We start from the raw sequence: 15,239 nt of genomic DNA on the forward strand, positions 1-15,239 counted from the left end.
AGCCTGAATATTAATGAAATATGATGTACGGTGAAGCCAAAATACTGCATTAAAAAGGGGGAGAGGGGGATAAAGAGTTTATTTCTCTTTTAAATATTTTTAAATAAAAAAACAAAACAGTTCTGGGAGGCTCTTTGTTCTTGAGGCCTCCCTCAATGCAAATGGCCTTTCTACCTCCCCAATTGGCCATGTGTTCCACATACCTTCCCTGCAATGGTTCCTAAAGCTGCAACCATGCCTTTAGCAATCTTTGTTTTCTTAAGGCCATAGGCCTTAACAGATTTACAGCAGAGTAAGTTCTATTGAATTCAGTTGCATTTATTTCTGATTATGCACACATTACATTGAGCTGCATGGATCTTTAACCAAACCTGTTTGTGTCTGCAAAGTTCTAATGATTGTTGAGTCCACTGGAGGTTTATTCTTGCATAATCATGCAGAAACCTACAGCTCAGTCCTACACATGCTTACACAGAAGTAATTCCCACCTGATTTTTACTTTCTTGTAAGAATAGGACCAAAGCACCAAACCCAGGATGTTGAGAACCTGTTCCCAACATCCATCAACATCAGCCAAGACAGTTGAGGCTTCTAAATGTTGAACTTCAGCAACAGCTGGAGAACCACAGCTTCCCCACCTTTATGTGTGTCTGTGTAAGATGGGAAGTAGTGAGTCTGTGCTTCATGTGTATATTGTTATGTGCATGAGCAGTAGATTTAAGGTACAAAATGCAAACTTACCCCTCCTACATACCTCTTAAAGAAAGAGAAGATCCTCTTTCTGCTGGTCCAGATGAGGTAAGGACACTAGAAGCTCACCTGCAAGCAAGTTGCCTTATTGCAGTTGTACTTTTCTTCCTTCCTACAAACAGCTATCTGTCACTCTTCCTCAAAAAGCTCCACCCCCACCTTGGCCTTAGTAGATGAGCTGCTTAGCCTTATATTAAATGGAAATAATAGAGGTAGAAAAAGGAGGCAGTCAACGGAAGCAGGAATTATAGGATCTGGTGGGGGAAACACCTCTTCCATACTTTCTGAAGATGCAAAGAAACCAGCGTGAAAGCCATCCCTTCAAGGAGAGGAAAAGTTTTGGTAAAAGAAGTATTGCTTCAAAGGGGAAAAAGGGAGACCACCGCTATAGACTGTGTCATGGAAACTCCTAATTTCTACTTTCATTTTCCTTCTAATCCACTCATCCTTTTAACATTAAATTTCTGGATTCTCCTAACTGGGGCTGTTATCTCTGTTATAATATTTCAGTTCTGCTTTTCCTTCACCCAAATGCATAATGCTCTTTCATTACCCATTTTCATCTTTACAGGAACTTTGCCAGGAAGATTAGGCTGCAGCATGGTGACTGACCCAAGAGAGCTCTATGGAGCTGACAGACATTTGAACCTCTCTGACTGTTGCTGTACCTACTAACTCATAATAGCTACACAGCATGCAAGAATTAACCAAGGGAAACATTTCCTGATAATGTGTTGGAATTCCAGCTGACTTTCTGCCTGCAAGAATGCTGTTGGAAATAGGATACAGGAATCTTGTTAAAGAAAAGATGGCAATCCTCATTCCTCCTGACGCATTAGATGGAGGCAGAGAACAGCCCCAACTAGTATACTAAATAATAATTTATTAAAATGTAGTGGGATGACAGGAGTTGTAGAATCTATTGGGCCACAATTCCATATTCCTATGTGTAGCTTGTCTTCTGGGTTTTCACTACACTACACTTTAAAAAAAGCTGCTTATGGTTTCTTAGGCTAAAAACATGGTAAAAGTTACGGATTTCAACATTGCTGTTTAGCTGTGTGGAACAACTTGGTTTGTGCAAAGAAACTTTCTGCAAGTAACTTGGGAGGGAATGGAGAAGAGCAATTATAGGTTGAACCTAAATTTTTAAAGCTACTGATGTCTCTCTCTCTCTTTTTAGCAACTCGGATACGTGAGACAACAGAAATTCGGGAAAAGTATCCCAACAAGATTCCGGTAAACAAAGTTCCTCCCCCTCCCAGCAACCAAATAGGCTGGCTCAGCTTTTGCTGTAGCTCCTGCAGCTCAGCTGTTGTCTCTTAAACCAATTAACCAAAAACATAACTACTTGGAGAACGAGCTTCTCTCTATTTTGTGGAGGACCTTCAGTGGTATACAAGAACTTCCCATATTTTATTTATCTAATTGTCTTGCAATATGTTTCACAACAAAGTTGAGACTAGACAGCCTAAAACTTGGCCTTTTTTTGTCAATCTGGTATTTTACCTTTGGGGTCACACTGGCTAGCTGCACCCAACACGATAAACCACAAACTAGCTATGAGGTGTTGGCTTAGGGAGGTGCAAGGACCCAGTAGATACTCAAAGAGTCCCAACAGTTTGCTGGGCAACTGCAGAGTAGAGTTACTTGGTCCAGTCAACACTGGGAACTTCTTGCCCTGTGGTTCTAGTCTACTTACGAACAAGCCTGCTAGATTATATAGGCTAAGTGATAAAATGCAAAAGCAATGAAAGGAAAACCTTGATTTTGGCAGTCTTGTCTTAATGTGAGAAACAGGAACCCTGCCTTCTGCATCTAATCTCACTGTTTCAAATGCCACAAGAGTAGTCATCAAAAGGTTTTGAAAAATAACCTGACTTCTTTTGCTGTATCTGAAACGTAGTATCCAGCCACCTCAGTGATAACTAACCCTTTGCAAACAAAAACCAAACAAATTTAAAGTAATTGCATAAACCAAGAGTCCCAAGCATAGGATTTTTCTCCAATAATTTCCAGACCCTGAACTCTGCCCATTTGGTTCTATCTTTGACCAGGTTGTACAATGGCCAACATGGCATTTAAATGGAATCATATTGCTGGAGGTCCTGCAACCTTCATATGACTTGGAATGAAAGTGAAAGGACTCTTTGTGCTCACATGATAGGCTATTTCATCGTTTAACTCTGCTTTATCAAATAAACCACAATTGTGGTTTATTCAATAAAAAAGTAAGGCTTACAGATAAAAGTGCAATGGTATCTATAACAAACAGCATTCTTTCATTTTTCTAATTAAGATCATCCTATAAATCAGAGGTAGGAAATTTATAGTTCCCCAGGTGCTGCTGAACTACAATTTCCAGCATCTCTCACCATCAGTCATACTGGTCACAGTCGACAGGTTTGGACTTCACCAAGACCTGAGCAACCAGGCCTTTTGGATGCCTGCTTGCAAATAAATTGTACTGAACATAATAAGGCTCTAAGTCATGCTGACTGTTTATATAAATGCTCTAAGCCAAAGTCTGCTTATCTCTGGTTTATTAAAAAACCACAATTGGCTAGGTTTACACAACAAATTAAGCCAAAGACATAGATTACAAACCACATTGGTTGGCTTTGCACAACATGTTAATTTAAAAAAACCCCACATTTGGCTTAGTAGCTGAGTTAACATAGTATATTATAGTCTGTCCCTTCTTGTAAAATAAGCATGCATGGGATGCAGCAGTATAGTGGCAAAAAATCAGAAGGTATAAATCCTACATCAGTCTAGCCATTCTATAGATCTGATGAAGTGACTTGCAGCTCATGAAAACTTATACCTTTTAATAAAATTTGTTAGTCAGAAAAGCTGCTACCAGAATCCTGATTTTTTTGCTACCATGCAATAACACAGCTTTTCTCCTATGATGTCAGCACTGCAGTATAGTGATTAAGTTACATGATTCAGTTGTAATGCCCGTTTCAACTTCTGGAAATGTGACATACTGCAGTGAAATAGGGAGAAGATTCTCATGTCTTTGCTCCTATGTTTGGGGATCAGATGATACTCTGTAACCAAGTCCTTCAGCAAAGGACTGGAAGCTCTGGCGTGGGCTGGTCCATGAAGTCACAAAGAGTCGGAAGTGACTGAACGAACAAAATCAAGTCAAGTAATCCGTGACTTGACTTGAATCTGGCTGTCCTAATCCATGGAGCTTAACCTAAGTTCTTCAAATGCTAGACTCTGGCCTACTTGCCTTTCTGCATTGCATAACATTTCTTGAGTCTTAGGGTTTCTCCTACATGGTAAAAATGTACTAGCTAAGACTGAGTTGGGATCAAGGAATTAATCTAGCTCCACCTTGGTCTCTATGTAAAGACATTAAGTCTTTAACTGTAGTTTATTGAATAAACTAGAGGTGATTTGATTTGTTATAAGCTAACAATTTACTAAGCTAAAACCAGTCTAGCCACATTGATTTGATGCAGTGCATGAATCAAGCTGTTGAAGCTTCAGTCCTATGGGAATTTAAGAGTCACACCTGGAATGTTATTGGATGGCTGGATGTCAAGAAGGGAAGAGCTTTTACTTCTTTAAAATTTATGGAGAAGGTAATGTCAGCAGGTGTCACACACTGTATAAGGCACACCTGCTGAAAGCTGCTTCCCAACATACCCCGTCAAATGCAAGTTCTTGTCCTAATGGGTACCTGGCCATCTAATAACCTATCAAGCAATCAAACCATCAAACTTCCATTCACTGCTCATAAGGTGAAAATCATAAGTGTTATCCCAACCTATTTTACAGGATTGTTCTAAACATCAGCTACATAGTGGTGACATTTGCATATTGTGCTAACTTATGATTTCCTGGCAAGGTTTACATAACATGCAAAGCTGAAGAAACCATTATATCTTGGTGTTTGATGTAAGGCAGGTAAATATTTAAGTCTTACTGACCATTCTTCAAAAGTATACAAATATCACTTCAGCACTCTGCTGCTTTGTGGATTAATGGAAGCTGATTTTAGTTTTCTAAGTCCCAGGCAGAGATTTTTCCCTCCACAGGTCTGCTGACTTACCAGAAAGCTCAGGTTCAAAACAGATGCTGTACCCTCAAGTGTAGCAGTAGTCAGAGTTTAAGGTCCATCTCTCTCCCAAACAAAGCCTGTTGTTGTCACACAACGCTGCTGAAAATGAAAGAGCCCAGGTTTGAAATTCTCATATATGAAGCCATTCTAGGAGAAGCAGTCCTCTATCTTGGATTGCTGTTACATTTATCTATCTTCTGAACTTGTCCCAACTGTTCCTCAGCTGAACTATTTCTACATAGCTCCAGACCCTGGTCCTTCTTAGCAGCTTACACAGACCTGTCAGCTTACCCAGTAATATGACTTCCAACCTGCCCCTTCAAAAATCAAAAGCCTAGAGTTGAAAGATTAGATGGAATAGAACCTTGGTAATTAAATAAAATAAATTTCCCTATTCACAGGTGGTGGTGGAACGTTACAGGAAGGAGAAGACTCTTCCCCAGTTGGATCGGATCAAGTTTTTGGTTTCTCCAGATATATCCATGTCTCAGTTTGTTTTCACTCTGAGGTAGATGGTGGTTGGAAGTTGGAATTGGGCCATGGGAAAAATATTGCGATTTATTCTGATGTTCTCAAGCAAATGGCAGTATATACAAGGCTATCCTGTTTATATATTTTGCTGCAATTATTTTACAATGGTGCCTTTATATTTCTGAAGAAAGGGAGTTGTTTTAACTCTTGAGCCACACTACCCTCAATTTGAGCAGTGTCTTGTACAGTTCTTACCCCAGAACAGATCAGCAGAAACTGTCCATGCATTTGCAGTGCTTGAGTTCTTTAAGAGTTAAAAACTTACACCCTTTCTAAAAGACGACTTGATGTTCTCAATCTGAGAGAGGAAAAAAATAAGCCCTACTGAAACAACAGGGTGTAATACTAGAAGCAAGATGTCTTAAGTCAAAAATGTATCTGGATAATATGAATCCCAGAACCACTCTATGCTTCCTTATGCTGTTCCCAATTACCAAATACAGTAAGAGCCATTTGCTGATATAGGGCAAGGACTTAAAGGTGGCTCCTGCATGCCTGCTAATTATTCAGTTCAACTGAATGTTGGAAGTGGCTGCATGGAGGAGAGTTCATGTGGGGAGAAGTGAGCAAGCACCCATATTCTGCAACAAGACTAGTGGGCAGTGCCAAGATGACCTCGCTATTGCCCCATCCAGGTTCAGCATACCTTCCTACAGATCTGAAGGGATTAACCTGGCAAAGGTGAACTAATCTTGATCTTCTGGAAAATGCTTCTCTTGAGACTAAATCTTGGTCTCCAGATGTGACAGCATTGCAATGCTCAGCTCCCCTCAGTGTTGGCAGTGCTGGGTAGAGCTGTTGGCGGTGGGAATTTGTGCAACCCCAAACAGCAGCTGCACCAGATTGGTGGGGTGCTGCCTTCGCTCATCTGGTGCATATGGTAATTGGACACCCTCACTTCAAAAATGGTTTAGAATATGTGCTTCAGACCTCACATGAGCAAAGCATCTCTTTGCTATTCATTTAGTCATCCATGTTGTTTTTCAGGCTTGTGTGCAAGAGGGCAGAAAAGCTACTGCCATTTAATGAGTCAAATAATGATGCAACTCATTAAAGCAGCTGCAATGTTTTTCGACTTGTGTAGAGACCTGAATAAAGGCATGTGGGTTTTCATGAGTAATAGGCATGCTGCACTCAACACAAGGTCCAAAGGCTTTCTTCTGAATCAGTTTTGAAATGCGTGCAGCTCATATACACTCTAGTCCTTTCAGAGGCAGGTGAAAACCTCTTTATTTTCACAGATGTTTTAAAAAATCCACTTCAGTGTTTTTAGAATGTTATTGCTTAACTGCTACTGATTATTGGGATTCTTAGGTAAAGGTAAAGGTTTCCCTTGACATAAAGTCCAGTCGAATCCGACTCTAGGGGGCGGTGCTCATCTCCGTTTCTAAGCCTTGGAGCCGGCGTTGTCATAGACACTTCCGGGTCATGTGGCCAGCATGACGACTCGGAACGCCGTTACCTTCCCGCCGAAGCGGTACCTATTGATCTACTCACATTTGCATGTTTTCGAACTGCTAGGTGAGCAGGAGCCGGGATTAACAACGGGAGCTCACCCCGCCGCGCGGTTTCGAACCGCCGACCTTCCGATCGACAGCTCAGCGGTTTAACCCGCAGCGCCACCGCGTCCCTCATTGGGATTCTTAAACTACATTAATTGCTGTTACTGCTTCTTCTCTTATTGTGTTGTTGCTATGTTGGCTTGATGTTGTCTTTTGAATCATGTGATTTTATTGATTTGTGTATCAGGGAACTGTGCAAGAAACACATTTTAAAAAAAATAATCTGTGGCCCCGTAGATGGGCTGGGCTAAATCTGGCAAGCAGCCATTCCTTTTCTTTCTCCTGATCTTGCCTTGACGTCTCTCCTTTTCTCCTTCTCCAGAACCCGGCTGTCCCTCACAGCTACACAAGCCTTCTACTTGCTTGTGAACAATCAAACCCTGCCCTGTCCTAGTCTGACTATTTTGGAGATCTACAATGACAACAAGGATGAAGATGGCTTCCTCTACATGACCTATGCTTCTCAAGAGATGTTTGGCGCAGGTGCCTCTTCCAAGCACCAATGAAGCCATTCTCAGCGGGGGATCGACACCTCCCTGAGCGCCAAAATCAGCCTAGCGAAGATTTTAAAGACTGTTTTTGCACAAGAGTGGCATGGGAGGGTATTTGCAGCCAGCCACAGGGCTTCCTCTTGTGACTTTAGTCCCTGGAACTACTTCACTGCTTCACATTTGGCTCTGCCAGGATGGACTTCTGGGAGGATGTGGTACTTTAGGGTCTTACCAAAACTCTGCAGGTTGTTACTTTAATCCACTGCCAGCTTATTCTTTTTAATTAGTCTTGCTGTTTTATTTATTTATTTTCTTCATAAAATGAATTTCACTTCCTATTGTGCACGGAGAACAGTCTTTTTATTAGGAAAGAAAAGAGCTGATTGACCTAAGGAGGAGAATCTCACTTGTGGACATTTTAACTGCACAGCCATTGGTTCCTGCTACCCTCCCTCCCTCCCTCTCTCCCTCCCTCCCTCCCTCTTCCTTAAGACTACAGTTAAGAAATAAATGAGCACATTTCCACATCTGATCTGAGAAGGGCTCTATTTCTTTTTCTTCCCATAAGAAGACTGAATGAATGGCTCAGTACCTTTTATAATCACTCTGTTACCTTTTCAAAAGAGGAGCAGAAGCACCTGGCTTTAGGCTTCTTTCCAAAGACCCTCTGAAGCCTTTGTAGGATTTGAACAGGCACTGTAGGGGGTAGGCTGGCCAAAACCTCTCCGTTGGTTTAGGCCTTGGACACCTCCTTTGAGCATAGCCTATAACTAGAATCCATGGAGCAGCTAGCATGCTGATCAGGACAAAGACCTCTGATATGGGTGTGAAGCCAGGGGCAATTCCTGCAAGAAGGTGCTATTAAGGAACAATATCCATGTTTAATTATTTTCTCCTGATTGGATTTGCTTCTGACTTTGAAGCCTGACTGGACAAAAATCACTTCCAATACTCCTGGGGGAGAGGGGTATCTTTTGCTGAAGAGAACTGTATTGGCTAGAAGGATCTCCAAGGAAACCCACCTGTCTTAGCCACTGCTTTGGGAACCCTACCTGTAAAGTTCTAGTTATTCTCAGCCGGGTGACTGGCCTTTTTGGCTGGAGATGTTCCACTAGTCCCAGCACATCTGAAACATGATTCACTGGGAAATGCTGGCCCAGTGGATTCTGTGTGGGTTAATAATGTTATCCCTCTTTGGATTATCCTCATAATAACAGTGGCCTTATTCCTCAGTGTCTTGTCCTTCATCATGGCAAGAGAGATGAGACGTGGGAGGTAAGTATCATTTAATCATCAGATAATTCAGGACCTGAGATGGTTATCCTTTTGATAACCATCAGAAGGATAACCATCAAAAGGATAACCATCCTTTTGGTAGAGAAGCTAGAATTAAAGATTTGGATATACTGAACAGATTTGGCAGGGATAAGTGGCTAGTAAGGAAGCATGTCAAGAACAAGACTTTGGCATTTTGGAGGGGCACCTCTGACATTCAGAAATCCATGATGCTATAATGGGTACAAAGCAGTACCTGGGTTACAACTGAAGAATGTGCTCCAACAAATTGGCCTGAACAGTAGGTGGTGTAGACTGGATTCACATATTGTGTGATGCTATGATTGGTTTAAGCATGATTTATTGAGAAACTATAATTAGCTTAGTTTGCTAAACCATGAGTGGTTTATGCATGGTTTGTTTATTCAAATTGGTTATAGCTACCCAATTCCAGTGTACCACAACAGTAGGGTTTGCTCAATGCACTGACCCTGAATTTTTTATTTGTCTATCAATCATCTATCTCAGGATGATATGTGGCCAGGACCTTGACTCTTCAGCTCACCATGTAGTAAACAACTGAGAGAAAACAGGTCAACCTGACTTGATCTGGTGTCACACAAAAGACTTTCAGCAGTTCCTGCCATATTTTTTTAACACATGGGCAGCCATACTTAGTCTTAAACGTTATGTGTATTGCAGCTTCTGTTGGCTTAGTTAAAGCTATGACATGCAAGGATATCTCATGGCTTTATTCTTGGAAATATACATGTGAGTATAATTCCCATCTAAAATGGTTTTGTACTCTGACAGAATGCAAGCTCCTCCTTTAGGTTACCTTATAATAGGTTTTCAGTTATAACTCTGTGGGTGTTTGGCAGGAAGGTTGTCACCCAATTAGATAAATCTATCTGGATTTAGTTGATTAAGTATTAAAGCTATATATATATTTGCATACAAATAATTCTTCTGAATGGGGGAGATGTACCTAGTTTCACATTTTGAATCAAGCAGGGTGTGAAACAAGGCAATTTTTCCCTAGGTGAGAGAACCAGGGGGAAGGCAAGTTGCTTTTTCAAAGATGCTATCAGCCACTTCAGAAATTCAATTTTCTTAGAAAACAACAATACAAAAGTTATGTGTCTGAACATAATCTGCTGCTGCATGGTCAGCCAGAGGCATCTTTTTTAATCCTATCATATTCCTGCTCTTTATTATGAATTTATTACACAATCATTTATATCCAGCTTTTCAGGCCAACAATCCTTCCAAAGCAGATTACAAGCAACAGAAATAGTGGCCCATAAAACAGAGTAGAGTTATTTAAAAAAAAAAACTCAACAAACTCCAAGATTCCTTCCCCTGGGGCACTCAGTGGTGAGATCCCTACAGGGTTGAGGGAAAATCCAACAGGAAGAGGCTCCTGGGACATTCGTCACCATCTTCTTCCCCCTCTCTTAATTAGGGTTGGTCTAATTAAATCACTAAATTTTGCAGCTCTAAAATGTGGGTGAGTTGGAGGGCTGTTGCATTAGCACTGAATCAGATTCTGGGAAACTAGGGCTCTCAGGGGACTCAGAAAATAGAATTTCTCCCATTAGCATAATCCCCAGTTTCCCCTCATTGTCTTATATCAAAACTTGCCCTCTGATTCTTCGCTCATTCTCGCATTCCAGAAATAACAATTCTGCTTCAGTTGATAGGAATGCTTTCTTCCATAAAAGAGCCATGCCCTAACCCGATTATTGGCTCTAGTAATTCTTTCTCACTCTCTTTCTCTTAATTCCTCTTTGAAGCCGGGGTGGGCAATGTGTGGCCATGCGACTGCATCTCACCCTCATCCTGACTGCAGAAATCTTTCGGCAAGGGATCAGCCCAGACCTCTAGCTTCCTTCTCAGAAGCACCAGAGGGAAAGTAAAGAGAGAAGAGAAGAAGGGGTGGGAAAGGTGGTGGCAGAAAAAGACAGCTAGTGAGGGGAAATGGGGTGGCAGCAAGAGAGGCAGAGAGGTAACAAGATGGCAGGCAGTAGGGAAACAGATGGAGAGGAAGAGCAAAGGAAAATAAAGTTACAGAGAGGGGTGTCAATGGCAGGCAGATGGGGGCACTAGTAGTCCCTCTCTTTGGACCCATTCACCTCCACCCAAGGTGGCTTGCACTACTAAGGGGTAGTTGTTAGGGTGTCCTAGCATGGGTCAGAAAAGCCAAGATGGTGGCCACAACCATGTGATCAAAACCTCACCCCCTTTTTTTAACATATGAAACAACACATGAAAAAGCTTCAATCATGCAGTGGGAACCACCATCTTGACTTTTTGACCTCCCCCAGGTAGGGGCCAAATGAGATCTACCTGATGAATTTTGTCTTTTAAAATAAGCCGACCCAAGGAGCCCATGGGTGCATCCACATATCGCACTTAATCAAATTGGATGCTATTTGGTGATGAGGGCTACTTTAATTATATTGAGAGCAGCCATTTTGGCTATTAATCCCAGGCACCTTTGCAGCTGTCCTCCCTCCCTCCCAATCAAAGCTACCACAGACAGGATAGGGGAAAGTTTCACCTCTCCTCACTTGTTTTGCTGCATTTCACATACATGTTCCTACATTTCAGTGTAGGAGTGGTGGGGGGAGAGATAAAACATACTATCAATTTTGCTGAAGTTCTTATCTGCTGCCTCCATAGCAGAAGCCAGAAAATAAAGCTAGCAAATTAATCTATTCTTCCTGCTTCGGATGACAAAGTAATCCACACAGAGTGGACATTAACCCATAATTAATCTTGGACACCAGGCAGGTAAAATGGCCTCCCAACATGGAAATGATCAAGTTTCTATATTCAGCGCATGCTGAGGCTGTCACTGGCCTGATTTAGTATTTTGTGTGAAGAGACTAATGGAAGCAAATGGAAAGAAAAAGCTCTATTTTTGCAGCAGAAACCTAAATGAATGTTTGGCTTTATAATCTTCTCAGGAAGCACACGTTGGGCCAAGATGGAAATGCAGACAATTGTTAGCTATGCTGCACTTGCTTCTTTTCCTGAAATCCATGTTTTTCTGCCCTGGATTGTTTTCAATTGTGTTGTTTATTCGTTTAGTCGCTTCCGACTCTTCGTGACTTCATGGACCAGCCCACGCCAGAGCTTCCTGTCGGTCGTCAACACCCCCAGCTCCCCCAGGGACGAGTCCGTCACCTCTAGAATATCATCCATCCATCTTGCCCTTGGTCGGCCCCTCTTCCTTTTGCCTTCCACTCTCCCTAGCATCAGCATCTTCTCCAGGCTGTCCTGTCTTCTCATTGTGTGGCCAAAGTATTTCAGTTTTGCCTTTAATATCATTCCCTCAAGTGAGCAGTCTGGCTTTATTTCCTGGAGGATGGACTGGTTGGATCTTCTTGCAGTCCAAGGCACTCTCAGAATTTTCCTCCAACATGTTTTCAATTAGTTGCTAATAAACTATGGTTTCGTTTTTGGAAGAGGTCTGGTACATGATGCCCTTCTGATATATACAATTACAGCTTTTTAGTCTATGACCTTCAGGACAGTGGCTTTTCAGGGCCAATTGCAACGCTTGTTTCCAGAATTCCCTCCACATAAAGTGGAATTCTGCAGCGATTCCTTCACTGAGGATAGTAAAGTGTGAAAGGTCCCTTGTGCAAGCACTGAGTCATGTCTGACCCTCTTGGGGGATGTCGCTTTCGCAACATTTCCTTGGCAGACTGTAGCGGGGTGGTTTGCCATTGCCTTCCCCTGTCATCACCTTCCCCAGCAAGCAAGCTGGGTGCTCATTTTACCAACCTCAGAAGGTTGGAAGGCTGAGTTGACCTGAGTCGGCTACCTGAGAATCCAGCTTCCAATGGGATCGAACTTGGATCACGGAGAGAGTTTTCAGTTGCAATACTGCAGCCTATCACTCTGTGCCACACAAGGCTCATCTAGAGGATAGTAAAGATAAATGTGCAATTCTGATTAAACCTAAAAGGACTGGATCTTAACACTGCTTTTGAGTTCCTAGGAGAGAGGAAGAAAGAAGCAGGGTATAGCAGTAGCATGGAAAAATAAGAAAACTGAATTTCATCCCTATCAGCCATACCAGGTATCTGTCATAAAATGCAACTGGTAAAAGATGACCTCAGAAAGGCTTGCTACCATATTATACTCCCATTAGAAAGTCAGCTTGTTGGGCACATCTCTTCTGATTACTTATTTAATAAGCTTGTGAAAATGAAAGCAAGCCTTATGTAATGCAAGTAGACTACTGTTTTAAACATCAGGTTAGGACTAGCATATCTGGGCTACAAAACTCCAGAGGACTACTATATTTTTGGCTGCTGAGCATGCTGGCTGAGCCTTATTTGTGTTGTAGTCCTATACACTAACCCTATTCTCATGCTTCACAGATCCTGCAGTTGCCCCACAGCAACAAGGTCTCCTATACCCACAAGGAATGTTGTAAGTATTTCAGGAAACTGATATGCTCTTTTGTGATTTCCCAGTCACAACTTTTCATGATTCACCATGCTGAATGCAGACCATCATGCAGTCTGGAACCTACGATTGCAAAAACTTGGAGTTAACCAACAATACCATGATTAAATTCACCTGCTCTCCACTTTAGGCATCAGAAGTAGTATAGGCTTGCCATACCACCTCCAACCTCAGAGCAAAATGAGTCTTCACAAGTCAATGTACTGCCAAATCACCATGCAATGCATGTACCTGGTTAGTAAACAGCGGGTGGATTGTGTTGAATTATAGATCTTACAGGATTTACATCTTTAATTTCCCATGAGGTCAAAATGTGGCCCACTGGGCAACATCATTTTTTGAGGCACAATACATTGTCCATTCACATATCTCCTCTCCACATTCCTTCCCTCCTCCAGACCTGCATTGGCTCAGCTCTGCTGCATGACAGCTTTCCCATCTATCTTTCTGTCGACAGTGTTTACCTCAGCAATTGCTGCCTTCCTTCTCAGGCAGATGTTTAGAGCTTTGTATGCTGGTGTCTGCTTAGTTGGAGTTTTGATAAGCATATATTTAACCTGTCAGCCACAAGCTCATCTGTTTCTGTCACAAGTGTCTTCCAGCAAATTTTAAAAGTGCAAAAAGGTTGGCCTTCAAAGGCTAGTTTTTAGCTCAACGCCATTGCCTCTGTAGGCTGGACAGAAGAATTCCACTACTATAGTTTATAATCCAGGGTACATGGTTTAGTGTTCTGTGTGAACCTATGCAGTGGCTTATTTAACAAACCACGGTTAAAACAAATGAAAATCTAGTATGATGCCTGAATCTAGCCATTGAATCATCGTTTTTTTTTTAATGGATGATTTTTTTGGAAGGGAAGAAGATTATCTCTCTTCCAACACACAAATTGTTATGTCTGCTAGTAAGGAGAGAAATAGCCATGCCATTCAGCTTAATGCACTTCAGTGGGGATTTTAATCCCTCTCCAATACATAGTGCAATTAACTATGGCCTGGTAGTGAATGGCAGCAAAATAAAGGGCCATTAATACCATGAACACTGGTAACTGGTGCAAGGCAATATAGCAGGGGGTTTAATCAGAATGAAATCTTCAGTGGATAAGAAACCCCACTGGATCCTGAGACACAGCCTTGAGATAGATTTATACAGGGCTGAGTAACTTTGCTTGTATTGCTTCGGGGGTGAGAGGGATGTTAGAATCCATGATCCGTGCATTCAGGGTGAGGCTGAATGCAACCCAACCTGAGAATGGATGCCCATTCTCTCTTTAATACCTCATAGCTATAGAGCTATGTTCATATCTGTCCAACAAGCAAACATATCTGAAAACTTCCATGGTCCTCAACAACAGGGCTTCCCAACCCTGCTGACTCTAGTCCCCATCATTCTAAGCTAGTATGGCCAATCATTAGGAATTGTGGGAGATTCCTGTCCACCATCTGGACCACTAGACTTCAACATTACTGTCCTTCAGCAATAAAGTCAATTTCTTAGATCATCCTGGAAAGAAGGGGTGAGAAATAGGCTGACTGCATTGGTTGCCCAGGAGGCTGAAGAAAATTTACTACTAGCCTGGAATGGAACAAGCAATTTTCACCCAGAATCAGTTACCCTAATATCTGTAATGAATGGTTAAGAAAAGGGCTAGATTTGCAAAACATAAAATGCAGATGATGGGACTTGCCAAATGTTCCCTCAAGGTATCTCCTGCCTTCCAGTTCTGTTCTTCAGTAATCTCTCGTCTGAGCTGTAAGATGGAATAGGTGGTTGTGAATGCCGGGGAGGCAGAGGAAAAGAAAGAGAAAGCTTCAAGATTGCAATCAATCAATCCAATTCCTTCTCCCAAAGCTATAAAGTTTAGGTGCGTGAGGATAAATGGAACTGGCATTTGCCAGATGAAAGCACATCCTTCATAAGCCATTCATAGGAGGGCAGAACGCTTCTACCATAACGAATCTATGTAAAAAAGTGTGGTTTTGAAAAAGGAGAGTAGGGATTGCTTTTATTTTTTGTTAACTAGAAAAACCTCTTAGGGTGGAAGTTTTACATTTTCTCTATTTTTTTCTC

The 15,239-nt window shown here is 41.8% G+C and overlaps 1 protein-coding gene across 1 annotated transcript; it reads left to right on the plus strand.

Moving 5' to 3' along the window:
* The first annotated feature begins 1,040 nt into the window (after positions 1-1,040).
* Positions 1,041-7,427, plus strand: LOC134490089 (microtubule-associated proteins 1A/1B light chain 3A-like). The gene is made up of 4 exons (XM_063292970.1): positions 1,041-1,092; positions 1,934-1,989; positions 5,230-5,336; positions 7,244-7,427. Exons 1-4 carry the CDS (start codon positions 1,041-1,043, stop codon positions 7,425-7,427), a joined length of 399 nt encoding a protein of 132 aa, XP_063149040.1.
* The last annotated feature ends 7,812 nt before the right edge of the window (positions 7,428-15,239 follow it).

This window comes from Candoia aspera, chromosome 2, assembly GCF_035149785.1.
Source record: "Candoia aspera isolate rCanAsp1 chromosome 2, rCanAsp1.hap2, whole genome shotgun sequence".
In the NCBI taxonomy this organism is placed as follows: domain Eukaryota; kingdom Metazoa; phylum Chordata; class Lepidosauria; order Squamata; family Boidae; genus Candoia; species Candoia aspera.